Source organism: Heterocephalus glaber, unplaced genomic scaffold (genome assembly GCF_053883595.1).
Source record: "Heterocephalus glaber isolate CG9 unplaced genomic scaffold, H.glaber_assembly_v1.0 deba00000281, whole genome shotgun sequence".
In the NCBI taxonomy this organism is placed as follows: domain Eukaryota; kingdom Metazoa; phylum Chordata; class Mammalia; order Rodentia; family Bathyergidae; genus Heterocephalus; species Heterocephalus glaber.
In genome coordinates this window covers 15,412,763-15,440,737 of record NW_028258139.1, presented here as the reverse complement: position 1 = coordinate 15,440,737, position 27,975 = coordinate 15,412,763, and the positions used below count along the sequence as shown (strand labels likewise).

Genomic DNA, 27,975 nt, shown 5'->3' with positions numbered 1-27,975 from the left:
CCCCTATATCAATTATAAAAGAGCTTTTAAAAATGAGGATGAAATAAACACATTTGAACTCATGGGAGGGGCCCAGGATTTAGCTCAGTGGTTCCGCCACATGCTTTACAAGCACAAGGTCCCAAGTTCGATCCCCGGTGCCAAAAAACACCCCCAAAAAACAAAAAACAAACAAAAAAAATCATGGCAAGTTCGATCCCTGGTACCAAAAAAAAAAGAAAAAGGAAAAAATCATGGCAGAACTGATCACTGTCAGATTTATACAAGAAAGGCCTCTCCAAGCTGTAGGGAAATGGTTCCAGGTGAATAAACTGGCCAACAGGAAGAAATGAAGACCATTTGATATGGCTAATATGCAGGTAAATATAAGGATTTTCTTTTCTTAATTGTTTAACAATAACAGCATTGCTGGGCACGGTGGTGTACACCTGTAATCCCAGCACTCAGAGGGCTGAGGCAGGTGGATTGCCACAAGTTTGAGGCCAGTCTGGAATACATAGTGAGTTCAAAACCAACCTGAGCTACATAGTGAAACTGTGTTTCAACAAACAAACAAAAACCAGTATCAGCACTGTACTGTGGGGTATATAACATATGTACAACTGGGCCGTGGATTTAGCTCAGTAGTTCTACTACCTGCCTCCCAAGCGCAAGGTCCCAAGTTTAATCCCTGGTACCAAAAACAAAACAACAAAAAAAAATATGTACAAGTAAAATACATAATGAATGTAAGGAGGACAGGGGGAATAGAATTCTGCTTTCACTTTATCCTTACATTTTATAACATTAAAGCCAAGTAGACTGTGAAAAGTTTTTTTAAAAAACTGACATCTAAAGAGTTATTTTAAAAAGCAAGAAGAGAGAAAAGTTAAAAGTCAGCAGAGGAAATACAATACTAAAAACCATGTGCCAGATGCCAGGGATGCGGTCCACAAAGGGCCACATGAGGACTCAAGATGGAGGAATGGTCTGAGGCCAAGGAGAGAGGTCTCCCTAAGAACCAACTGGGGGTTACCTTGATCTTGGACTTCAGCCTCCTGAACTGTGGGAATATAAATTTGTTATGAAAAAGAAAAAGATGAACCCAAAAGAAAAACATGAAAATAGGTACAGAGGAACTGAGTTGTAGCTCAGTGGTAGAAGACCTGCGTAGTACACTTAGATGGGGTTCAATCCCCATTGTCCTCCCAAGAGATACAAAAATTTAAAAATGGTAAACGGTAGACTTACATCAAACCACAGATAATTACATACATTAAATTTACATGAACAGAACACTCCACTGAAAAAGCAGAAATGGGGAGGAAAAAAAGAATTGGATAAAGCAAGACCTCATTATACTATGTCTTTACAAGATACACTGGAAATACAAATATATACATGCAGGTTATTTAAAAGTGTAAGTACGGGGGCCAGGGATTTAGCTCAGTGGTTCCGCTGCCTGCCTCCCAAGCACAAGGTCCCAAGTTCAATCCCCGGTACCAAAAAAAAAAAAAAAAAAAAACGTGTAAGTATGGGAAAAGATATATAAGAAATGAGCATAAGAATGTTCAAGAGGCTACATTAATAATCAAATAAAACCTCTTTTAAGTAAGAATTATCGCTGGGCATGGTGGCACACACCTGTGATCCCAGCACTCAGTAGGCTGAGACAGGAGGATTGCTATGAGTTTGAGGCCAGCTTGGGGTACATAGTGAGTTCAAGGCCAACCTGAACTACATAGCAAGACTTTGTCTCAAAAAAAAAAAAAAATCAAATATAAGGAGGAACATTTCCTAATAGTAAATGGATCAATTTATCATTAAGATATAACAATTATAGATGTGTATGCTTATTAACAAAGCTTCAAAATACATGAAGCATGAGGGAGGGGAGAAGAGAAGGGTACACAAAAAGAACTAAGATGTGTTGCATACCTGTACAACTCCGCACAAGGATCGTAACTGTTATGTCCTATAAACATGTACTAATAAAAATAAACATTTTTAAAAAATTTAAAAAGAAGTATATAGCTGGGGATTTAGCTCAGTGGTTCTGCTGCTTGCCTGGCAAGCGCAAGGTCCCAAGTTCAATCCCCAGTACCAAAACAAACAAACAAAACAAAAGAAGTACATGGCCAAAAAAATAAAAAACAAGCAAAATGCATGAACCATTAACAGATGATACTCAAAAAAGATAAACAGCTAGGCGTGGTGGTCATGATTGTAACTCCAGCATTTGGCAAGCTGAGGCAGGAGGATCGCTGTTGTAAGTTCCAGGCCAGCCTAGGCTACACAGTGAGTTCAGAGCCAGCTTGAACTACAGAGTGAGAACCCGTCTCAAAAAACAAAACAAAACAAACAAAAAAGAGATAAACAAATCCACATTATATTTCAACAAAAAATTTTAATTTAATTTTTATTTATTTTGGGGTTTTTGTCCCCATCCCGTCTCTGTCCCCGTCCCATGTACCCCTACCCCCAATCTGGGGATTGAACTCAGGACCCTGTGCTTACCAGGCAGGCACGGCAGCGCTGAGCTACATTCCTGGCCCTATTTTGGTTTTCTGAGGCAGTCTCAAATGTAGTCCAGGCTGACCTTGAACTATGGAGTCCAGGCTGGCCTCGAACTTGCAGCGATCCTCCTGCCTCAGCCTCCCAAATGCTGCAATTACAGGCGTGCACCATCATGTGGACCAAAAAATTTTAAAGCTATCAGGAATTGGGATTGGGCCAGGAATTTAGCTCAGTGGTTCCGCCACCTGCCTCGAAAGCACAAGGTACTGAGTTCGACACCCCCGGTACCAGAAAAAAAAGAATTGGATTAATATCAATCAACTGCCCTAATAGTCATAGGCCTCGATGCTCAACATCTCTGGAACAGACAATCTCTGCATGTGCAATGTTTATCAAGATAAATCACATGCTGAGCTGCAACTCCAGTCCTAGTAAGTTACAAAAGACTGAAATCTTAAGAATATAAACTTTGATCACAAAGAATTAAATTAGATGTCAATGACAACCTGCAGATTTAAAAATCTTCAGTCAGAAATGGAACAACACATTTCTACAAACCCACAGGTTAAATAAAGCATGAGGAAGTCGAGTAAATATTTAAATGAATGAAAGTCAAAATATTCTTCAGTATATCAAAATTTGTGGTTAACAGCTGAGACCAGGCTTAGAGGGAAACTTACTGCCTTAAATGTGTTACAAAAGAAGGTAGGTTTAAAATTGATAATACAAACTTAAAGGGAGTAGAAGGAAGAAAAATAAAGATTAGAGCAGAAAATAGTGGAACAATATCAACCAAGAGAAGAATTAAAAACAAAACAAAACAAAAGTTGGGCATGGTGGCACATCCCTATCAAACCAGCACTTGGGAGGCTGAGGAAGCAGGATGCAACGAGGCCAGTCTGGGCTACATACTGAGCTCAAGGCCAGTAAACTGCATAGCAAGACCCTGTCTCAAAAAAAGCAAAATGAAACAAAAAATAGAGAAAAATCAACAAAGTAAAAAGCTGGTTCTGGAAAAGATGAATAAATTGTAACCTCTCAGCAAACTTGATCAAGGCAAAAAGATAAAATACAAATTTAAAATATCAAGATTGAAACAGGGGCTTCACTATAGGTCCTACAGACAATTAAAAGCATACAACTTTTTGCCAATACATTCAACAACTTAGATGAAATGGACAGAATCTTTAAAAGATACAAACTACCAAAAGTGACACAGAATGAAATAGAAAAAGATGAATAGCCTGGTATCTAATAAAGAAATTAAACTGTACGAAACAAGTCCTACAAAGAAAACTTCAGACCAAATAGCTTCAATGACAAATTCACTCAAATATTTAAGGAAGAAAGCCGGCATGGTGGCCCATGCCTATAATCCCAGCACTCAGGAGGCTGAGGTAGGAGGATCACCACAAGTTCAATGTCAGAACAGGATACACAGTGAGTTCAAGGCCAGTTTGAACTACACAGCAAGACCCTATCTCAAACAAATCAAAACAAAACAAACAAACCATTTAAGGAAGACATTTCACTTTACTTTTATGTATGTAAAGGAATACCTCACAGCCTGCTCAATTATGCTATGTAACCATGACATCAAAATTTGACAAGAAATTGGGGCTGGGGATTTAGCTCAATGGCGCTGCCGCCTGTGTCAAAAGCACAAGGTCCCGAGCTTGATCCCCGGAACCAAAAAAAAAATTTTTTTTGACAAGAAAATGACAGACCAATGTCCCCACAGACACAGAAACTCTCAACAAACATTAACAAGTTCAGTGCAGCACTACACAGAAATAATAAACTTATCACTTTCAGAAACACAGTTGAATCAATACCCCCCCAAAATCAATACAACTTATTAGCATGAAAAAGAGAGAAAATTGTGATGATCTCAATAGATGCAGAAAAAGTTGTGGTTTTTTTTAGCACCCCCCCCCTTGGTACTGGGGATCGAACTTGGGTCCTCACGCTTGCACAGCAGGCAGCGAAACCACTGAGCTAAATCCCCAGCCCCAGAAAAAGTATTTGACGGAATTCAACTTATTGTTAAGGATGACTGTCAGCAAACTAGGACAAGAACTCCCTCAGCCTGACAAAGAGTCACTATGAAAGTCCTACAGCAGGTCACAGATCTTGTAGATGAAAGGGTGAATGCTTCCCTCTAAGAGCAGAATGAGACAGGGAGGTCCACTCCATCACCCATATGCAACATCCAACCAGGTCTCTCCTACCCCATATTTGCATTAAGGCAAATATAAGAAATAAAATGCATTACTGATACGGAAAAGTTTTAGATAACTTAATAGACTGAATATTAAGGTAGTTGTAGAAGCAAAATAAGTAATGTGTTCTTTTAAGATTTGCTTTTCCTGTAACTCCTTGTTTAAGGTGAAGATTATCTGACTCTAACCTGTAACTTCATTAACCTAACAAAGTTACCAGGCCAGGGTGAATTTACAATGTATATGGCCTATCTTGTGTCTGTGACTTGTAAATAGGAACTGGAATTGTATTTACATATCAAAGACCACTAGGGATGAGATAATGGCTAAAAAGGATATAAAAAGGGAAATGCTGAATAAAGGGCTCGGATACTGACCAGACTGGTTTCTGGCATGCCTGTCTGCTCTCGAGAAGAAATTTTATTATTTTATCCGAATTCTGTGTCTCTGTGTATTTCTTTCCAAGATTTCCGTAACATTATAAAATGGAAAGAAAGAAAACTATCTGTATTAAAAACTAATGAAAATTATTTTAATGTCTTTATTAAGATATTCATAAGCATAAAATTCACTGATTAAAGGTATAAAATTCAATAATTCATTATAGAGTTTTGCAATCATCACCACAATCTAAGTTAAAGGATTTATCACCCGAAAAACACTAGTTCCATACTTGTTAGTAGTCACTTCCTCTGCTCCTGGCAAATAAAATTGAAATAGAGCTTTTGTAAATGTGGAGAAGAAAAAAAAGAATTAAGATGTGCTATGTACATGTACACATCCATCATAATGAATGTAATCATGTACTGTACACACATACTAATAGAGAAATAACATAAAAAATATAAGAAAATTGTAAGACACTATTCACAATACCACCAGTGAACACAGCATATGCATATTCAAAGCAATCACAGTTTAAAAATTCCAAGAGGCTTTCTGGTTGAAATTGGCGAGTTGTTTCTATTTATTATTCTATTTTACATGGGGAAGCAAAGGATCTAGCATAACCAAGACAATTGTGAAGAACAAATCTGGAGAATCTGAAGTGAGAATTAAAGTCCACATGGAGAGCAAAGAGAGAGACTTCAACAAAAAGGAGGGAGGTGGCAAGCGGAGCTTTCTCCCACTGCCCAAGACTCACAGCATGGGAAGGGAGGGTCAAACCTGCAGACACATGGTAACTACTGATGACCTGAGAGGCCTCCACAGAGAAATGCACCAGTGGAATGGAGGAGTGGACGCAGTGGACCGCAGTGGCTGGTGAATTATTCTGGTTCAGAGGTCACCTGGGAGAAGGCAATTAGCCAGTAGCCAACCTGGAGATGGGCCAACTGAGCTTGGAACTCAGAACAGCTAGGAGCCAGCTCCATCTAGTGGTTCCTAGTGTCAAGGTGAGGATGCTGAGTTCAAATTGGCAGGAGGCACACGGACTGCTGAAGGCTCAACAGATCCGGTTCCAGGCTCATTGCCAGAAACTAGCCTGAACTTCAGAAGGTACAGGCTTGCTGGGATTATCCACTACTCCACTGTAAAGCTACAGCTGGCTTGCTGGAATTAATCAACTCAGATCTGGACTGTGTCTGCCCACGATGTCTACCAGTAACAGTGGAGACACGTCTTTTTTTGGTACTGGGGACCTCGCACTTGTGAGGTAGGTGACAGAACCACTGAGCTAAATTCCCGGCCCTGAGACTTTTCTTTTTCTTTTTTTTCCTTCTCTTTTCTGATTTTCTTGCTTTGCTTTTTTCTTGATTGTTTGTTCTGGTTTTTTAATAAGTTTTGAGATGGTTTCTAGTTTTGTGGTTCTGGCTTTTATTTCTTCCTTCTCTTTCCCTCCTGTCTTCTTCAACAGTTTCTCAAAGTTTGTATGACCTTCCTTTGTCCTCCAGCCTTGCATCTAATCTCTTCCTCTTATTCTACTTCTCTATTTTTTCCTCTAACCCCTTTTAAATCTTCTCCCCTAAGAGTAAAACTGCCATATTGAGGGCTTATTTATTGCATACAATTTTCTGGTTCATTTTAGGTTTCTTTATATAACCACAAATCTAGCTCATACGGTTAAAGGTGGCAAATTAATACTTACCACAGTCTGTCATTTTCTAGGCTGTGTTTGATGCTATTGTTATTGCTGATTGTACTACTTTAGCCAAGGTGACATAATTGTGCTACTACGTTGTTTTTCCTGGTATACCAAGACTGAGATTGCCTAAGGGTCTTAAAAAATACTACAGGCCAGAGCCAAAGAAACCGGGGCTGGGCCAAGTAGGCAGAAACTTCTCATCCCAAATAAACTGAAGAGCCAGGATATTGCAACAGATTCAAAACCCAAAAGCCAGCTACACCTGGAAGACAACTCTGAGAAGTAGTCATTTCCTAAGGGTTCTGAACACTGGCAATAAAGCTATCTGCCATAAGCAATTTACAAGCATCAACCAAGGAATTAGACCAAAAAAAATTGGAAGTGAGAAGACACTTAAACAAGATGCCCCCCACCCCCGACTTTCAGCTCACCAAAGGCAAACCTAGGGGGCAATGAGATGGAACAATCAGAAAGCCACCCTTGTGGACCTTCTGAAATGGCAACAGCGGAAGTAACAAAGCAGATGAATAAGGTTCTAGAAAAAAATCAACAGACTTTTCCCTCAGCACACTAAAGTCAATTCAGGATGATTACAGACCTAAACATATAAGTCAAAATTAAATTATTCTCAAAAACACCCAGAAGAACATCTCCATAATCTCTGTAGGTGAAGATTTCTTAGATAGTACACACAATCTAACAGCTATTTTCAAAAACGGATGAATTGGACTTCAACAAAGCTAAAAAGTTCTCCACATAAGAGACACCATTATGAAAGAAACAGCAACCTTCATACTGGGAGAAACTTTTGCCAATGGAGCCTTGCATCTAGAATCCAGTAAAAATTTCTACAAATCAACAAAATTACATTTTGATACTTCATCAGAAATAATAAATCCTTTAATATGTGAATATAATATGTGAATCTAAGCACATGAAAAGGTACCCAGTTTATCAATTAGGGAAATAAAAATTAAAAATACCACAAGAAACAATTATATACCCACCAAAGTAGCCAACATCCAAACAAAAGACCCTATCAAATGCTGGCAGGGATGTGGAGCAAGCAGAACTCTCAGACACTGTTGACAGAAATAAAATGATGCACAACTTTGGAAAATTCCTGTGCAGGTTCATGGCCAGCAGAACCTACCTACCCCAGACCCAGCAGTTCTGCTCCCCAGCCATGTGTCTAAGAGGAGTGAAAGTAAGTGTCCAAAGCAGACTTGAACAAGAATGTTCACAGCAGCTTTATTCATAATGAACAAGGCCCAGACCCCTAAGGGTCTAAAAGGAAGATAATAAAAAGGTGAATTATGAAACATACAATGACATATTCCTTTGTAACAAAAATAATAAGCTATTGCTGGGGCGTGGTGGCACACGCCTGTAATCCCAGCACTTTCGAAGCTGAGGCAGGAGGATCACAGCAAGTTTCAGGCCAGACTGAACTACATAGTGAGACCCTATCTCAAAAGAAAAAAAAAAAATAGTAATAATAAACTGCCATACAGAGAGTGATACAAGTAAATCATTTCTATGGGCAGGAAAATAACCTATGATGACAGAAATCAGAACCCTGTGTGACTTTAGGACAAAGAGACTGATGGAGAAAGTGATGGGTATACACATCAAAACTCATCAAACTGGACACCTGTGATGTGTGTGTTTCATTGTGCTGAAATTATATCTCAATACAAAAACACTTTTTAAAAATGCAACAGAAAGTCTATGGGAAAAGTCAGAAGGATGTGCTTCTGCAGTTCACCCACATTAACCCAGCAGGGTCGATATGGAAGAGCACTTTACCTGTTAACCCTCCTTGGGCACTTCTCAGGCTTGATATCCAATTCATAGTGGTAGATGTCAATTTTGGGGATGTCCATTTCAAAGAAGTTGGCCTGTAGTTTGATTGTTCTCCCGGAGGTCCCAAAGTCGGGCCGCGGTGGAGGCTTGAAGGCATATCCTTGGATAGGGGGTGGTGGCGGTGCAGGAGGCGCAAGCACTGGAAAACAATGGGGAGAGTGCCTGTCAAGGGACAAAGGAGTGGACCTGTTCCCGCTCCCCTTGGACCAGGCCTCCCACCCCTCTGGCCTTCCATGCTCGCCTTCTCCCAGGCTACCCTTCTTTTCACGTATCCCCATGGAACACCGACGCACACTGCCCCGCTGGATATACTGAGGCTGCACACCACGTCCCTGCAGACTCACCCCCCAACAGGGGCCCCCGACTGTACCCCTGGGTGACTTTGGGAACCTTCCTCTGTCTGTCTGAATCTCTGGAGGCTTGGTGGCATGTGACTGCACCGTGGCCTTCCTTTCCACAAACTGTTCCCTCCTGGGTCCTCTCCTTGCTCTGCTGTGATCCCTGGAATACTGTACAGGTCAGTCCTCAGCTCAACTCCCTGGATTTTTCACCGGAGGCTCACAGCCAGTTCCAACTCTGCACCCACAGTTACATTTCGGGCCCAAGCTCCAGCCTCTGTCTGCAGAGCCCACCTCACACCACCCGTGTTCCCCATAACACTGTCCTCTCTTTGACCCTCACCTGGCTAAGCCCAAGGCCCCACTTGTCCTGTAGGGTCCATCACAGAAGCTTTGTAGCAGGTTTGGGTGGGAGTCTTAGTTTCCTGGTACCCTTTACCCACTTTCCAGGCTGCAGGCTGGAGTGTCTATCACTCCCTGCTCAAACACCTCCTTGGCTCCCCAGCACCCAGCCCACACACTTACGCACTCACCAATCCTCACAATCTGGCTGCCATTCCATTCCCCAAGGACTCTCCAGCAGGTCTGTCCAGAGCCAGTGTCCCTTTCTAGGCCAGCTCAGGCATCAGCAGCCAGAAGGACTGCACTCCCTGTCTCCCACCCAGCTCCGCCTCTCTATCCCATTGAGTATAATTCTGCTACGCTATGCTGTCATTATATCTGCTGTGTCTCCAGAGTCTCAGTGGGCATAACAAGTGCCCAGGAACATGTGATACCTGAAGAAGTGGAGGTTCAGACAGGTGTAGGAAGGTTCCCAAGCCACCCAGAAAATGTCCCCAATGACCAAAGTCATGAGGAAGGATGTGTACGATGTCCCAAGTCAAGAAAGTGAGAATTCCTGACATTAATTCGGACACACACCTGGCCACACCTGGCCCCAGCAACATTTAGACACCCCCATCCCGGGCTCTGACAGGCACTCAAATACCTAGGCACTCTAGAATCTCAGAAGGCACAACTCAACGCCTGCTTCTCTGCCAAGGACCAAACCTCACTCCCAGAGAGGACACTTCTCAGCGCTAACCCATGGGCTGACTTCAGAGGCCCTTAGAATGACCCTCAGGCTGTCAGGGTCACAGCAAGGGGGACATGGCCAACAGGTCTGTGATGAAAGTTCAAAATCTTTAAGATGGCATCTTCCTTTCCTGCTAGGCAAACTGTCCATTCACTTAGGAAATGCTTTGTGCTAAGAAAGAAACATCTCTCATGCTAACTCAAATCCATAGGAACTCAACAGGAATAGAATTTAAATTGTGGACTTAAAAAAACAAACACTTGCTCAATAATGGACTACTTTCAATTTTTAATGAAATGTCTTTATTTCAAAAACTACTTAAAAAAAAAAATCACAGCCAGTCATGATGATACATGCCTATAATCCTAGCATTCTGGAAGGCTGAGGCCCTATCTGGGCAACTTTGACTTACCAAGACCCTGTCTCAAAATAAAAAAGAGCTGGGGGTGTTGCTCAGTGTGAAGGCCTGGGGTTCAATCCCTAGTACCATTAAAAAAAAAATCTTACATACTTCAATCCCTATCGATATTCACTGGAAACAAGTCTTCTACTAAACATGAGTGAGCTGTTCTTACTATATTTCTGACTGAGGAAAAAAACATCATTCTTTGACTTTTTGTTTGTATCTATGGGAAAACTCATGGCTTTGAAGGTTACAAACTCCATGGAGCCATGCTGCCTGAGGTCTTCAGGCCTCTCTGCCACATTAGCGGGACTTGGCAGGAGACATGACTTTTGTTTGTTTTTTGGAACAGGATCTTGCTATGAGATAGATTCAGGCTGGCTTTGAACTCACTATGTAGCCCGGGCTGACCTAAAACATTATTATGACCTTCCTGCCTCAGCCTCCTGAGTGCTGGGATTACAGGTGTGTGCCACCACGCCTGGGCAATTTACAGATTTTTAAACTTGATCCCACCAACAGCTCACCTCATGTGTGATTCCCTGTCCACATGGGGGCTGTGCCTGGGACTGAGGCTGCAGAGACAAACTGTATGCTCAAGCAGCCCACATCTCTTCTGTCAGCCACTTCTTCTACCTGGAGGCCAGGTTTAAACTGCTCACTCAGCAGGCCACACGAGAGCCTCTTCACCCAAACCCTGGCCATGCAAAGAAGTAGACATCACTGTCCAGATTGACTGGTCAATACATACCTCCTTGAGGACCAAGGTAGACTAAACAAAGAGCACACCAAGAGACATGCATTCCTGGCCCTGGCAGTCTCCAGTCTTCCCACCCCAGGAAGCTCGAAAAGAATCAATATGTTGGGCATGGTGGTGCACACCTATAATTCCAGTATTTGTAGCTACTGTGAGAGCATCAAAAATTCAAGCCCAACCTGGGCAACTTGGCGAATTCAAGGTCAGCCTAAACCACGCAAAGGAAGTAGAAACAAACCTGGGTTACATCCCAGGAAGTATCCAGGCACAGAGCCAGTCTATTTCAGGAAGGGCACTCTCCATGAGGAAAAGCACTACCATGTTGGGTTGGGGACTTTCAGTTCCAAGCCCCACCCAAGATACAGCAAAGGGGTCTCCACTGAAAGTGAAGGGTCCGAGGCTGTAACAGAGGGAGACCTTGGGTGGAGCACAGAGCCGAGCCACCAGCTCCAGCCCAGACTGGTGGCCATAGCCACGGCTGAAGTACCTGTGTTACTTAAACCTGACTGGAAGCACAGATTCGGCATGTGTTCATTGCTCATGTTGACCCTATTTCTCCACAGAAGCCCTACTTCACCCCAACCCCTTCTACATTTGCTGTGAGAATCAAGGAACCGTCACTAGCTTTGGTTATAACCTGAATTAACAGAAGTAACAGAAAATGTAAGGTAATGGGCTAGGGATTTAGCTCAGTGGCACCGCGCCTGCCTAGCGAGTGGAAGGTCCTGAGTTCGATCCCTGGTACAAATAAAAAAGAAAATGTAAGGTAATATGTTCATGAAATGTACAGGTGCACAGGTTATTTCTTGTTTCCGGAAATAATGAAAATGCTGACCCTTCACCAGAAGGGATAGGGATTAGAAAAACACATAGCAAAGGCACCAAAGTTTCCCAAGCATAAGGAACAGGCCCAGGCTCCCTTCCCACGGGGAAGGGAGTTCTTGCTGAGTGACTGAATCTCTGCAGGCCCTGGGAGAGCTCAGATCTATTTTTATCCTTCCCAGGGAGTCCCAAGTGTAAGCTGCCAAAACAAGGGAGAAGATCTAAACCAAACCCTTGGGGGAAGAGAAGGCACTGCAAAAGGAGGCAGAGCATGGAGTCCCCTGTGAGGGGGTGAGCGCTCCAGTGGAGATGAGCCCTTCGCTCAGGTGCAGTGGTCCTGGCTGGTAAATAACAGATCACAAAGGAAACAATGCTCTGGGAGGCCAGGAGAGATGCACAGGCACATGCAAGACACGCTCATCACACATTCGTCGGAGAAATGTGCAGGCACACACATGCTTGTTACATGTGATGTGTATGGTTTGAAGAGTTCATCTTATTTCAGATGGAACAAGTGAGAATTCAGGAAATATCCCAGAGAAAGACGCCATCTGGGTAGGCTTTGCCAAGGAGACACCACTGAGGTGCTGCCTGCTCCACTGGGCTCAGGTCCCCACTCTGCAACCAAGGCTCCACCTAGACTGCTAGCTATGGCCAGGCTGCCTGGGTTGGGAGATCACCCCCCCTTCTCTAGCCTTTAAGACACCCAGACACCTCCCTGGCACTTCCTCGCCAACCATGGCCAGTACACAGACATGATTCTCAGCTGACAACCAGTCACCTAGCTGGTGGTTTTTGTTCATGTTTTTCAGTACTGGAGATAAAGTCCAGGGGCACTCTACAACTCTACATCACCGGTTCCTCTTTACATTTTTTAAAATTTTGAGATAAGGTCTCGCTAAGTTTCATGGCTAGACCCAAACTTGTGATGCTCTGGCCTCAGCCTCCCAAGTAGTGTATACCACCCTGTTCAGCCCAGACTTGTTTTAAGTGATTTCTGGTTGATTCTGGAACCGCTTGGGAACAGGAAAGCAAATCCTTCTTTTTCATCTAAGATTCCCCAGATCCTAAGTTGGAACAGACCTCAGGGGCTCCAAGGAGGGGCACTGTCACCTCTTGGCCGTTTAATAACAGATCCCATGATTAAGGACTCCTCATTAGCCCCCAAGCAAGGGGAATCCCAAGGCCTACCACCAAGCACAGTGTTGGGGCAAAGTAGGCATTCGATGTTTGCTGACTTGCTGATCACTCGGCACATGTGTTGTAAGATTCCACTTTTAGAGTCACATTCAAACAGTGAAAGGGAAATGCAGAAAATGAGTAATTGACTTCCTGTATGAGTAAAAGGGTTGAGGCAACTGAAAGTTTCAGTGTTTGTAGCAGATGCCAAGAGGTGCCCTGTGAGTGAGTCACCCCAAGACATGAAATCCCAGAGGGGCCTGTGCCGTCACCAGCTTCTCAGAGGAAGGTCACAGAGCAGGATGTGACATCTGTACCCAAGGGCCAACACCCTGGCTGTGCAAGTCTCTCATCCCCATCCCTCCCTCCCAGGTATGGGGCAAGGGCAGAGAAGGCTGCTGGGTTCTCAGGTAGCCGTAGATCAGGGTAGAGTGGGAGGGACAGTCCTGCCAACAGTGACCCTGTGGAGAATGCTGTCTAGGAGTGGGAACTGATATCAACTCTGGTTTAAGATGACCAAGGATACAGACATGAATGCTGCTGTCAGGGCATCCATCAGGAGCCGTGCAGCTGCCAGGTTTCAAGAGTGGCTGGGCCACCTTTGGACACCCCATCTCCCCCAGCACAGGCCTGGTCACCAGGGCCAGCCACTGGCACTACAAGAGCCACAGCCTCCCATCTGACAGCTCAACAGTGCCAGGGGAGTGGTCAGGCTGGTTGTAACAAGGCCATGGCTGGGCTTGCCCTAGAGATCTTTCTGGTTGAAGCACAACTGGGTATTCAGGCCCCTCTTTGGAAAAAGACACCCTGACACTAATGGAAACGCATGGCTAGGCACATGCAGGCACAAGTTAAACCCACACCTACCCTTCTCCGCATTAGGAACCAGAAGGCCCAAGCTAGACATCTGAGACTGCTTGTTTCGTGGACCAGCACAGAAGTGAGTGCAGAGCAACTGCTTCCTGTGGCAACTCACTCCCCATTGGAGCAGGAAGCAGTGCAGGGTAGACCTCCAGCCCCCACTTCCTACTCTCCTACCTACCCTGCAGCACCAGGGTCCCAGCGTGCACTCTGAAAGTGGGTGGGGCCTGGCCAGCAACCTTTCTGTAACAGACCTTACTGTAATGGCCTGGCTGCAGGAAGAAGCTCAAGCCTGGCTCCAAAGTACCCTTAGGAAGGTGGCTGGGCTGCCATGGGCACACGAACAGAGCCACAGCTGGGTGGGCTGCCCTATGCTGATGCTCCCAGCTCAGTCCCTCAGTGCAGGTTAGGAAGCGCTTGCTCAGGCAGCACTCAGCAAAGGGCCTTAGTTCTCACCTATGGTAGAGATACAACAGAGTGACTACCGTCATTACAGTTTCTTCAATCCTGATGAAACTTACTGCAGGGAACTAGAGAAAAAAAATACAAAGGAAATAACCACCCAGAGTGCCATCCTGAGGTGATCCCTGTAAAACGTGTCTCCTTCTAGACACACACATATAATTATGTGCACAAGTGCTGGCTTGGAATGAGGCATTTTTATACCTTGCTTCTTTCTTTTAATTGCTACATTATGTGCATAAAATATTTCACAAAACTCTCTTTACTGGCTGCATTACTCACTGAGTCTCTACTGCTGATGCTACAGGAGGGCAACATTCATGCTGTGCCAAAGCCTCGTGTAGGAGGCTCCTTCTGCAAGCATCTGCATCTAAACCCCAAAAGAGGAGCCAGAACCTGCATGGGAGCGCTCAGAGGATGCCCTCCCACCCTTCCCATGTGCTGAGCCACCTGCCCTATCCTTCCACCCAGCATTACAAACAAACCTCCAGATACACCTGTGTCCTTCTGGCCAGCCTTTGGCCTCTTGTCTGAATCCTCCTGACCTCCAGGCTAATCGCCTTACTGACCAGTTGATCTGAGTCTGGCCCTGGCCCCTGGCACATGGCTCTGCACACAGTGCAGGTGCTCCTGGCATCTAGACGGCAGTGGGGCACTAGCTGGGCCTGCAGGAAGGAGATGCCGCTTCCTGCTTCTCAGGCTCCCTCCAGCCCACCACCTTCTGCACTTCTAGTCCACACTGGTATTTTTCTTTCTTTCTTCATGCCCTGTGCTCATTTAAGAAACAAATGGACCTTGCTTGGGCGATTGTCCCTAGTGACAAACACTACACACAAAATTTAGCAGGCAGTCACTGGCACTGGGAAGTCATCACTAGAAAAGCTGCTTGGGCTTCTCCACCCTAGCACCAGAATGCCTCGGTGGTAAGGAGCTAACTGACCATCTCTACCTCTCTACTTGCACCCAAGGCTGGAGTCCCCCGACCCCTGGGATCCACGAGGGTGGAAAAGATTTTTCAGGTGGACTTTTTTCCACTTGGAAGGTGAACAACAAGGTACCACAAGGCCAGCAAGAATACCTGGGATCCAAAAAGAAGGTGCAAGCTGTTCCCACATCACACAACAGTCTCTACCCATGATGCAAAGATGTCACATCACCTGCTGGCCTTGTAATTAAATGTGATGAAGAACTTATTTATTACCCTGCCATACATTTGATTTGGCATTTTGATGACCATATTTCAGAGTGATTGCATTCATCTGTCATCCTGTGTATTTTATTTTGCCCCTTTAAACCATTATTTGGGAAAGGGGCCCCACACAAGCATTACCAGGCTGACAGCGGGGCTCACAACCCACATATTTGAGAACCACTTCCTCCCAGGGACACGGTAGCCTCATGCCTAAACACAGAAGACGGTGCCTGGGCTCCTGAGAATGTCATTCAAACCTGCCCTGGTTCCAGTTGCTGTGGAATGGGCAAGGCCTGCTATTCCCCCACCAGCACCACCTGGGGCCCACGTCACCTGCTGGGTCCCCAGGTGCGAAAAGCTCTGACTACAGGCCTATGCCCTGTAGGCTCAGCAGGAGCTCTGCTGTCTCCATGGCTGCACTGATGTGCGCTTAGCTCACAATTTACCAGCTGCCATGACAACCAGGCTTCTGTGTCTGCTCATCACACAGGCCACTAGTCTGTGTGGGGTTGGGGCCAGGAATGAGAAATCAGACAACCCGAGAAGGCTGACATGGCACCTTGGTGCGGTGCCCCCAATGTGTGGACGGAAGGCCAATATACATGCCCATGGGCAGCCAACTAGTGGCCAGGGGACCCACAGCTGTGCTCCAGGACAGAGGTTCTGCTGGCACCCAAGAGGAGGAGGGGTCCTGCGTAGGAAGCACCATGGGAGACATGCAAGCAGAATGTGACTATCCAGAGATTTCATTTCTGGGGTTTTCTACAGAATGATAAATTGAACTTTAAGAAAACTGCTTAACATATTAAGCTAGACACATAGATCTCAACCCTACAGGGTAGATGACAATTCCCTGCAACCTCACCCCACCCCCACAGAGCCAGGCTTGTAGTGAACATCCACTGCATAACGAGCACAAGGGCAAACGTTGCCACCATATACCAGCACCAGGTAGGACCACGTCCTTGACCAAAGATGACACATGATTAATCACAGAGCATGAAGCCAGAAGTCACTCTGGAAACTGAAGGGGGAAAGAATAACTCACCCCTTCCCTCCTAATCTGCTCTGAGTCACCAGCTCCATGTGGGTAGATGCTGGGGACACAAGGCCAATGAGACAGGTCTAAGAGGCTCCATCTGGGGGAGGGGAAAGAGAAAAAGGGAACAGAGAGAGGAACCACCCAGATGTCCACAAAGGGACACAAGCTTCCTGCCATGGCCCCACCTGAAGCCAGGGTTCCTTCCCCACACCTTAGTATGAGTTATATGACCTTTAAAGAACAGATCTGCAATGACTGTTCATTCCTCGGTGACTTAAATGTTCTTTATGAAAGTCTAAACCACTCAGTCATTTAGTAAATGACCTCAGGGCTCTGCCAACAAACACTTGGGCCAGGGGAGGTGGTAACACATGCATGCTGCTGCGGCTGGAGCTTGTGCCCAAGGCCCAGGGCAAGGCTTGAAACAGGCAGAAAGCTCTCCTCCAGGAAGCAGGCCCAACTGCTAGATCTGCCACCCAAGTAACAGGCAGTCATTACAAAACTCTTTCCAGGATGTCAAAGCAAGCATCATTATTCCAAGCCATGTATGTGTGCTTGCTTCCCTTCTAGAACTCTTCATCATATTAGGCATCTGCCAGAAACTACAGAGGCCAAAGACAGTGAGCACTTCTGTGCCACAGCTGGGCCACACCATCTCTTTTACACACCTGGTAGACTCTGTAAGGGTGTTAAACAGAGGATTTGGGTTAGAGTGACTTCAAGGTCCCCTGGCCAGGCAGGGGCTTAGCAGGACTGGCACCCAGGCTCACTGCAGGCTCCAGGACAGGATGGGCATCAACAGCTCATGGAAGCACAGACAAGAGAGCAGGTGCCATCAAATACTGCTCTCCTGCAAGATGCAGAACATCTGGTTGCCAACTGACAGGCAAATCTTACAGCCACTGAAATTAACACAACTGAATTAAACACAATCACAGCAGCTTTTCTGGAGAGGTGACCACGCACTGTGAATGCAGCTGGAACATTTGCTGTCAACTGGAGCAAACACACAACAACTACAATGCCACCTACAGAACTGCAGTGTGATCCTGGGTGACTGTCGAGCCTGCTGTGAACAAAGAGCATAAGATCAAACCCAGCCTGTTACCTAGAACGATTTCCATGCAGCCAATGCCAAGAAGCAGAAACATTCACACCTGCGTCCAGCTCAAGGATCTTGGCCAAGTGGTGGTTGGATGGAATTGTAACTGCAGTTAGATGCCTCTCTGCCCCAGTTCTGACCTCCAAACAATGGCAAACTAAAATGACCCCAAATGAGCTCATAAGAGCCCCAGTAGTATAGGACACAAAATAAAATGCAACCAGAGAGGGAAGGAAAGAAGGCCCTGCTGTTTGGAGGTCCCAGCTCCCAGACCTTGGATTAAAAGGAGGGCACACAAATATTCCAGGATGGAAAGAGGGGACAGGCCCAATCTCACTGGCCCCCACATGGAAGGCTGTCCTTGATGCTAGTCCACAAGTAGAAAGTGCATACCACTCAACACTTAGTTGAAATTACATTACTGGTTTGCTTTGGTTCTAAGAGTACCTGACCTCAAGTGGCAACTGGTGCCACCAAAGTGTTTAAATGGGGTAATAAATGGCCCAGAATCCATGAGCCCTGGTCCCTTCTTCCCGAGGACAGACCTTTGATGCAGCCTCAAGACCTCGTGGGTCCCACCCAGCCAGAGAAATGAGCCTTTCTCCTTCTCTTGCTGGAGTCTGGCTGAGGCACATATCCATTTTCCACAAGAAAGGACTCTGCTTCCACTTCTCTGGGCCAGTGCCTCTGGCTCAGAATTGTTCTCAGGAAGAGCCCCATCTTGGCAAAGTAGGTCATGGTTCCTGGAAGTCTTCAATTCTGTTCTCCAGGGTATTAATACCCTCTGGGGATCTCCAATGTGTTGCAGCCTAGTTTGAGGGACACCAAAAGTGGGGCCCCAGGAGACAGCTCGAACAGGGCAGTGGCCATTCCCACGATGGGCACAGGTGCTGGGAGAGTGGCAGGCAGACACCCCAGGGAAGAAGGAGCCTGAGCCCCAGCCCGGCCAGCTGTGGTGCCACGTGCCAACAGGCTCCCCAAATGGGGCCAGAGAGTGAGCGCTACTACAATTACTCACACAGTGCTTCTGGTTTAATGAGTAATCTTCTAAAAATATTTTGACCTTATTTTACTAAGCCATACAGCATACATAAGAAGAGCACATGACACACAAACAATTTAGGATTAACTGTGAAACATATCTCAGCTGCCCAGGTCTAAGGACAGTGTACACCACTTCTCTGTAAATTGAAACAACTCCACCACCAATGGGCTTTTAATGGGCTTTTGCGGTTCAACCTGAAACTCCAACCATCATTCTCTGTCTGAGAGGTGGTGCTCGAGGCCACCCTTGAGATCTATAAAATAAAAGATTTCGTCCTGTAAATCCTGAACACATTTCCCTCACAAGTTAGGGCCCACTGATCTTCCATCAGTCTTCACTCGACATTAGAAATACTACAATGAATACAAGAGGAATTAAAAACAGACGGGAGGTGTGTGAATGGTCCCCAGGGGAGGTCTCCAGGCTTCTGAAATCTGGCCATGTGATGGCGGCACTTGTCAGAGGCTCAGTGAAGACAAATGTCTTCTCCCTGCATTTCTCTCACACTTCCCCATCCCCTCCTGGTTTGGATTTACATTTCTTTGTGACTCTAGTTAGCATCTGCTTGTCTGTGGGCTGGGCCTGTTATCCTTCAACTGAATGAACAAACAAATGAATAGAGGAGCATTTTAACCATCAAGGTCCCTCTGAGTAAGAGCACTTTTACTAGCTTTTGCCTTGATATCATGTGTTCTTAGGGAAAGATCACAAGGCACTCTATGGGACCATGACTTCATCTTCTGCACAGGATACAGCTCCTTACCTGGGGCAGCCGATGGCTGCTTCAACTCCCCACACTCACCCACCATTCAGCTCTATGCTGTCTCCGAGTCACAGGTGATCTGGCAGCAGATCACAGTGCGGGCTCCAATTTCCAACTCACCATGTGCCAACCACACCCACTGACTGGCAACCTCCTTTACTAGAGCCCAGGTGCCATCTTTTGAGTGTCAGAAAAGATTCTTTTTCTCCAGAATCCCTAATTCTTTTTTTTGCCCCAAATATACAGGAATCTGACCTACTGCCCTTGTGTTCCCCATCTGGGTGAAGCAGTTTGAAAAGCTCTAAAACCTCTATTTTGTGCTGCTTTATAGTAAATGATTCATCCTAGATTGAGAGCGCTTCTCAGTATCTACAAAAAATGTTTAGTTTCTTCTTTTAATTTTAAGCTTCCCTAAAAATTTAAGAAGTAATGGCTACCACTACTGTGCCAGACAAGGTAAACCCCTTCCCATGTATCATCTGCTTGACTGCACATCCCAGATAATACAAGCATGGTCGGTTCCCTTTTCACAGATGGGAAGTGGCAATCCCAGCACAGGCCTTGCAGTTATCAGAGCACAAGGGTTTTGCCACCAGCCACAGCTGCCTCAGCCTTCAGAGGGAACAGATATGCTTAAACAAAGGGAGATGCAGGAACTAACAGCAAATATACATCTTTCCTAAGCAGGTTCACTCAGATCTTCGAGCATAAAACAGCTGCCAGGTACTGAGGGTGATTGTGTCAAGCTGTAGGCACACAGCATGCACCACCTCCCTGACCTCTTTGTGCCCTCTGCACACCCAAGCACCCTCCAGGAACCTGTCTGTGGCCAGAACTCACCTCCAAAAGAGGCAGGCAGACCCCTGGGCATTCATACCAGGGAAAAGGTGGGGGTACAGGGGCTCCTCAACCAACAAACAAGACAGCAAAACAAACGAGGTGAGCTCTCTCTTACTTATTACAAAATAAATTCCAAATGAGCATAAAATTGTAAATAGCTCATGTTTTAAAGCAAAACAAAAACATTCACAGAAATATTTTTAAATTTAATAACTTTCTATAATTTGGGGGTTGGAATGACAAACTTAGCTACCTAATGTTTTTTATTGGCACTTATTAGTTATATAGAACAATGAGTTTCATTTTGGCATATTTGTACATAAACTTTTTTCTTTGGTAGTTGAGATTAAACTTCATACTAAGCAGATGCTCTATCACTAAGGTACATCCTCAACCCTATACAAGGTTCTGTAAACTTCGCTAATTGCAAAGCAAAATCAGAACATAAGTTTATATAAATTAATGAGATTAAAAATTCCAAAGGATATGGGCAAAGACAAATACTGCAGACAAGAAACACTAGTAGCCAAGAAGTATAAAATATACTTAACTTGTAATCAAAGAAATACAAATTAAAATTGTAAACAATCTGCTTCAAAGCATGGCTAAGAGCAGGGGAACACGACCAGTTTCAGGATTGCTGGACAGTGGGCATGGTCTGCCCGCAGCATTCAGAGACTGTGGGTTCTGATCCACAATTATGACCTCTAGGTGCTGTCCTACAGAAAGACCCTCAAGAGGGCACCCATGCCCTGTCCTTGCCCACTGCAGCTGATACCCAGTGACTGAATGTTCGCTGATAGGAAACTGGCCGCACAACAGTTCAGTGACACCATGCGGCTTTATCCCTCAAGTGGGCAGTGGTCCAACAAGGAAGGATGCCAGCCCGTGTGTTCTGTATTCACACACACTCGGGGTGTGTGGACAGAATCGCTCTCAGGTGGAGCGTAAAACACAACATTCACAGTGATTATTCTTGAGTGGTCAAGCTGCAACCAGTCTCTCTACCATTCTTTATGTTTCTGGATTTTTTTTTAAATTTTTTTATTTTTTTGGTACCAGGAATCAAACTCTGGACCTTGTGCTTACGAGGCAGGTGGCAGAACCACTGAGCTAAGCAGGCTTATTCTCTCATCAAAAAAATAACAAAGTTATTCTTTCAAAGCCTACAGAGGCAAAGATGAACAGATTCTGGAAGGGGCATCAAGGAGTGACTGGTACACTGCTGTTTTTCTCTGACATTTTCCAAAGTTAAAGAAAACAGTGAGCAGAATCACTTCCCTACTTCCCAGACACCCAGAGAGCTTTAACGTGCCCACATGAAGACCCGAGGTGAGGATGCTTCCCTGCCATGCATCTCAGGGAGGACAGGTAGGGTGCACAGCTGCAGAAGGCAAGAGATGGAGGCAGGTAGGAGGCAGCCCTGCCCCAACCCTAAAAGGCTGGATCATTTTCTGAGGTGGCTAGAAAACCACCTCCTGGACGTATGGCCTTCCCACAGGCACCATGACTCCAAGCACTGGCACAGGCCTCAGGCAACAGTGCTGGCAGTGATGGCCAAGGAAGCCCACAGCTCAGTCAGCACCATAACCCCAACCTGCAGGGAGTTTTTAGTGGCACATCTACCTGTTGTGTCATGTCTGCACACATGCATGTATGCACCAGCTGTGCTGGACACAAACCCCTTGCCTCGAGCAGCAACTCACCAAGTCTGGCTGCCACTGGTTCCCTAATTACTTTTCTGGAACAGCTGCATTCAACACCAACTGGGCTGGGCCAGGCTCTGGGCTACCACTAGCTTCTCCACCTGAGCAGGGCCCCTCCCATAGACTACACTTCCTGACCTCAAGCCTGAATCTTAGAAGGGCTGTGAGCAGTCAACACTCAGAATTGCCAGCCAACTCGGGTCTGCTTAAGCCTGCCCTGTCTGCACAGCCTGTGAGGCCTCAAGAATTTATGGGAAAAAGAATCAGGAAGAAACAATGACAGCAGGTGTGAAACACATGAGGCTGTGGGTGTAGCTCAGTGACGGAGTGCTTAAATAGTGTGTATGAAGCACTGGGTTCAATCCAAGCACCACACAAAAAAGAAAACAAATGAAAAAATGCAATCCATCCCACAGGCCCACTCGCATGCCTTAGCCCTTTGCCTACCTTGAGAAGAATAAATGTCTATTTTTGCCAGTGAGGTAGTGAAACCTATGGACATCTTCCACTCACCTGCTGAACACACAAGCTCTGTACACTCTGAACAAGGCTTACAGCACCTGCCGCTGGGGAGAACTGGCAGATAGATGGCCCTGCCGCTGGGGCCTCTTGGCACACAGCAGTCCCAATGAGGGCCCAGGCGCAGGGCCCAAGGCTGTCCTCTCTGGGCATCCCATCCACCCCTGAGCTCATCATTCCATATGATCTAACACAGACGTGTGAGAGAGAAGACAGGTGTGGTGGCACACACTTATAATTTCAGTACTCTGGAAGGCTGAAGGAAGAGGATCAAACATTTGAGCCCAGTCTGAATCTGAATAAAGGTGTAATGTAGTGAGACCCTGACTCAAAAAAAAAAAAAAACAATAGAAAAAGGGATGGGAATATAGCTCACTGTGAAGGCTCTGTGTGAAGGTTCAATTCCCAGTACCACCAAAAAAGAAAAAGAAAAAGAAAAAGGAAGGAGAAGCCCCAACAATAACTAGGCAACAGGCATTCACATTCCAAGGCCTCCAAGCCACTGATGAAGGCCACACAGGTAGGAAACACACATCCACGAAAGCTCCTGTGTCCTTGGAGAGAAAATACGCTCAAGCCAAGAGAGAGAACCACGTCCTGTGCTGGTGGACAATGTCAGGGCTTTGGTCAGACACTGTGAGCCACCACACCAAAAAGAACCACCTGAGACAAAGGCAGCAGCACTCAGGCCCAGAGGTCTAGTCCTCACCCCTCTCCAATCCTTGCCAGCCCAGACCTTAAGGCTCTCCAGGAGTGCCTCAGTTTCCCCCACTGAGCAAGCCCACAGCACAGAGTGATAATTGGTCGACTGTGTTTCTCCTATGTGTCTACACAGCCAGCCTGCACACAAGATGCACCCACAATGCCCCCAGCTGCTCTGGAATGGAACTTCTGTTCCCTCTGCCCTTCAGTCCCTCCTCCAAAGTGAGCAGCACCACCACACAAAGGGCAGGGCAGGGACCTGAATGGTAGAACTACAAGCAGCCACTGCCTCTCCTCCAAATCCTTGCGTGCCTCAACACACTGCAGCTACACACATGTGCACACACCCAGGGCCTTGAGGCAGGATGACCTCCGATGCAGCCAGCAGCAACCACAGCTCCCACTACCCGTCCCTCCTGTGTGTCTTCCAGCCTCTGCTCTGCTCTAGTCAACCAGCTGGAGGAGAGAAATAAGACAACTTGCACTTTCTCCCAATGAACCTCTCCCTCCCTGATGTTCCCCCGCCTTGCACCAGAGTCTGTTCCCTTGCACCAGATTCTGTTTTGTCTGGTATCTGTTTTTTGTTTTGGTTTGGTGTTTTGGGGTACCAAGGATCAAACTCAGGACCTTGTCCTTGTGAGGCAGGTACAGCACCACTGAGCTAAATCTCTGGCCCATGTTCTGCCTGGTATCTGGTAGTTTGCAGGGGAGAAAACACCTTCCTATCACACCCAGAGCCCAGGGAGAACAGAAGGGCTCCTCACCCTGCCTCCATGCATGGCTCCCAGCACTACGCTAATATGCTTGGACACACTCACTGAAATGAACTGTCACTCAGCATCTGTGACAATGTGCTCAATGCCACCAACCAGCCAGCATCTGAAAGGGATATCCACTGAGACCTGCATGCTTGTGTACTACATTCATCTCCTTAACTAGCATGAAAAATTCTAGGAAGTGATCTTTTACTGTCTCCACTTTATGGATGAGATGCAGTGAGATAAATAAAGACACTATTAGGGTTGGGTGTGGTGCTACACACACCTGTAATCCCAAGTTCCAAGCTAGCCTGGGGTACACATAATGAGTTTCAGGCAAGCCCGGACTATGTACTGAGACCCTGTCTCATATTAAAAACAGAAAACAGCCCCTCAACTACCCCACAAAACAAAACAACAAAGACACAGTTAGGATCACAAAAAGTAGATATGTTGGGATCTGACGCCAAGTCTGGCAGATTCTGAGAGTTCCAAATCTCCGGTGACAATGACAAAAGGTCTGTCAAAGAGCAGCAGGGCTGGATAAAGTGGTAAGAGACAATACAATTGCCTGAAGATCTGCAGCTACAGGTTCATGTGTGGATTTTGAATCTGCTCTGTTTGTAGATTCTTTACCAGGAATAATCAAAAATACAGTGAATGCTGCTGCCAAGTCCCATTCAACAGAAAGGCAGCCTTGTAAAATCCTTAGAGTGCGTCCTCATCCATCATATTCACCAGATATGGCACTGTGCAACTTTTGGCTCTCCCTCAAAGTCAAAATGACCATGAAAGATCAACATTCTGAATCAATTCAGGACATCCAAGTTAGCCACAACAGTGCAACTAAAGACATGAAAGAAGACTTTCAGAACTGCTTCAGAAAGTGGCAAGAACATAATCAATACATGAAAAAATGTTCAACATTTCTGGCCATTAGAAAAATGTAAATTAAAACGACATTGAGGTTCCATCTTATTCCAGAAAGAATGGTGATCATCAAGAAATCAAATAATAACAAATGTAAGGGAAAAGGAACCCTTCTCTATTGTTGATAAGAGTATAAACTAGTATAACCACTATGCAAATCAGTACAGAGACTCCTCAAAAAACTAAAACTAGAAATTCCATTCAATTTAGCTATTCACCTTCTAGGTATCTTCCCAAAAGAGCTAAAGACATCATATTACAGTGGTATTTGCTTACTCATATTTATACCAGCACAATTCACAATAGCTAAATTTTGGAAGCAGCCCATATATCCATCAATAGAAGAATGGATTAAGAAAATGTGGTATTTATACAGAATGGAGTACTACTCTGCCATAAGGAAGGATAAACAAGTCATTTGTAGGAAAATGGACGCATCTTGAGACCATAATGTTAAATAAAATAAACCAGACACACAAGCTTAAACAGCACATGATTTCTCTTACACAAAAAACCCCCAAAAATAAAGACCAAAATAAAAGATAAAAAAAAAAAAAGATAGATAATGGGAAGCAAGGAGATAGATCTTTTGTAAATGGGAAGGGGCCAAGAGATGAAGGAAGGGGGCATGGAATTGAAAGAAAAGAACTAAGATGTGGGGCCGGGGATTTAGCCCAGTGGTTCTGTCACCTGCCTCGCAAAAAATGCCACCTGCAAACAACAAAAACTGAAGGTAGAAGAGAGGAGGAGACTAAAATCAACAAGAAAGACAATCTGAGTGATGAGCCCGCACTTGTGGGGGCCTCTGGTGTCTGCCTCTGCCATCCCACACTCTTTACTCAGACCCCACTGCACACTGGTACGCCAGGATCATGGGGAATGAAAGGTTCAAAACTGTAAGCTTGGGCCTCGGATGCAGCTCAGTAGCACCGCACCTGTCTGGCAAGCACGAGATCCTGAGTTCGATCCCCGGTACCCGGGGAAGAAAAACGGAGGCTGAACATGATAGCACATGCCTGTAATCGCAGCACTCTAGGAGGCTGAATCAGGAAGACCAAAAGCTCATCCCCAGCCTGAGGAATTGAGACCCCACCTCAAAATAAAAATTAAATAAATACAATTTTTTAAAAAAAGAGCTGGGGATATAGCTCAGTGTGAAGGCCCTGGGTTTGATCTTTGAAAAGGTGCAGCTCCATCTCTTTGTCAACACCACTGCTTAACTAGCCAAGCTGGTTACTGCTCTGCTGGGCACCAGGCCTTGAATTTCCTGTTTCCACAGCTCTGTGAGGTCTGGGCTGGCTCAGATGTGGACATGAGGCTGAGACTGCGGTCAGCAAAGTGAGCTACATGAGGCCACAGTGGGGGCTAGGGCTCCGGCACTGCCTCTCTATCTGGCCAGGACTGCACAGGCCCTCCTACAGCCCACCCCAGCAAGCCAGGCTGGCGGTGGTGCTGTGATCTGCGTGGGAGTGCAGCAGGATCCGCCTCTTCCACATGTCATCAGGAAGGAAATGAAATGCTGGCGTGCACTCTGTGACCACCCAGTGCACACAGCCAATCATACGGCTCTGCTGCTTAAACCTGACAGTGGTCAGAAGGTCATCTGGAAGCACAGAACTGGAGCTGTTAATGGCCAGGGCCCCTTCCCAGCCCCTCCTGTGAGGCAGGCTGTGCCCCTCCCTCCCCTTGAATCTGGGGTGCCTTTGGTCGAGACCTGAGACTCGGGGAAGAAAGCCACACAGTTTCCCACCTCATCCTCCTGAGATGTCTGCGTCCCAGTCGCATCCAGCTGCCACCTTCAGGCACAAGAGTGGAGCCAGCAAACACCTCCAGCCCAAAGCCACTCCACTCCCCCAGCAGAGGTACAGCGGGGCAGAGCCAGGGGCACCTCGGGTGTGCCTACCAAATCCACACCCACCAACCCTCGGGAGTAGGAGAGAGCTGCTGCTCCACCCCACGAAGTCTGGAGGAGTTGCACACAGCAACGGGAAACCAGCGAGCACGGGCTGAGGATCCCTTTGTCTGAAGTGCCCCCCATCACTCCTCAGCCTTTTGGCTAAGATCAACTGTATCTGAAGCACCCAAACCAGAAGTGTTTCAGTTCTAGATTGTTTTCAAACTTTGGAATATTTTCAGACACATAATAAGACATCTCGAGAATGGGACGCAAGTCTAAACACAAAATTCATTTATGTTTCATACAGATTTGGGGGGTGGGGGATTGGAGTCTCACTATGTACTTCAGGCTGGCTTTGAACTCACTATGTAGCCCAGGCTGGCCTTAAACCCAAAGAGATCCTCCTGCCTCAGCCTCCCAAGTGCTGGGATTAGAGGTATGCACCACCACACCTGGCACATAGAGATCTTACACACATAGCTTAAGGGTAATTTTACACACTTTCAATGCTCTGCATTTTGACTGTGACCTGGCGCATAAAGTCACAGTCAATGACTGTGGAACTGTCCACTACAGCATCCTGCTGGTTCTCATAAAGTTTTAGATTGAGTATTCTCAGGTTTTGGATCTTCAGATTAGGGATTCTCCACCTGTACCAACTCTTTAAAAAGTGCCACACCAACCAGACCTTCAAAGTTCTGTTCCCTACACAAGGATCACCAATACAGTGCAGATGGTTTTGATATCCAATTGCCACTCAGTCCTGTCATGATGAAGGCCCACAAATATACATCTTAAAAGAAGGACGTGTGGGGCTGAGCAGTGCCCCCTGGAAATCCTCTGCCCATCATGTTCCCAGTCACGAACACGGGGGGAGCATAGCACATTTTGAGCTCTACTGGTCTCAGGCTCCAA

At 45.9% G+C, this 27,975-nt stretch overlaps 1 protein-coding gene across 3 annotated transcripts in view; it reads right to left on the bottom strand.

Annotated features, from left to right (window-relative positions):
• Nucleotides 1-27,975, bottom strand: part of Ago2 (argonaute RISC catalytic component 2) — a 112,477-nt gene that overhangs the window by 53,877 nt on the left and 30,625 nt on the right. For 2 of the 3 annotated variants that reach the window (XM_087187159.1, XM_087187164.1), the window contains exon 2: nucleotides 8,611-8,806. In XM_087187159.1, the coding sequence (XP_087043285.1) occupies nucleotides 8,611-8,806 (196 nt within the window). Of the gene's footprint in view, nucleotides 1-8,610; nucleotides 8,807-9,538; nucleotides 10,964-27,975 lie in introns of those variants that run through there. The other variant, XM_087187170.1, reaches the window with a different exon arrangement.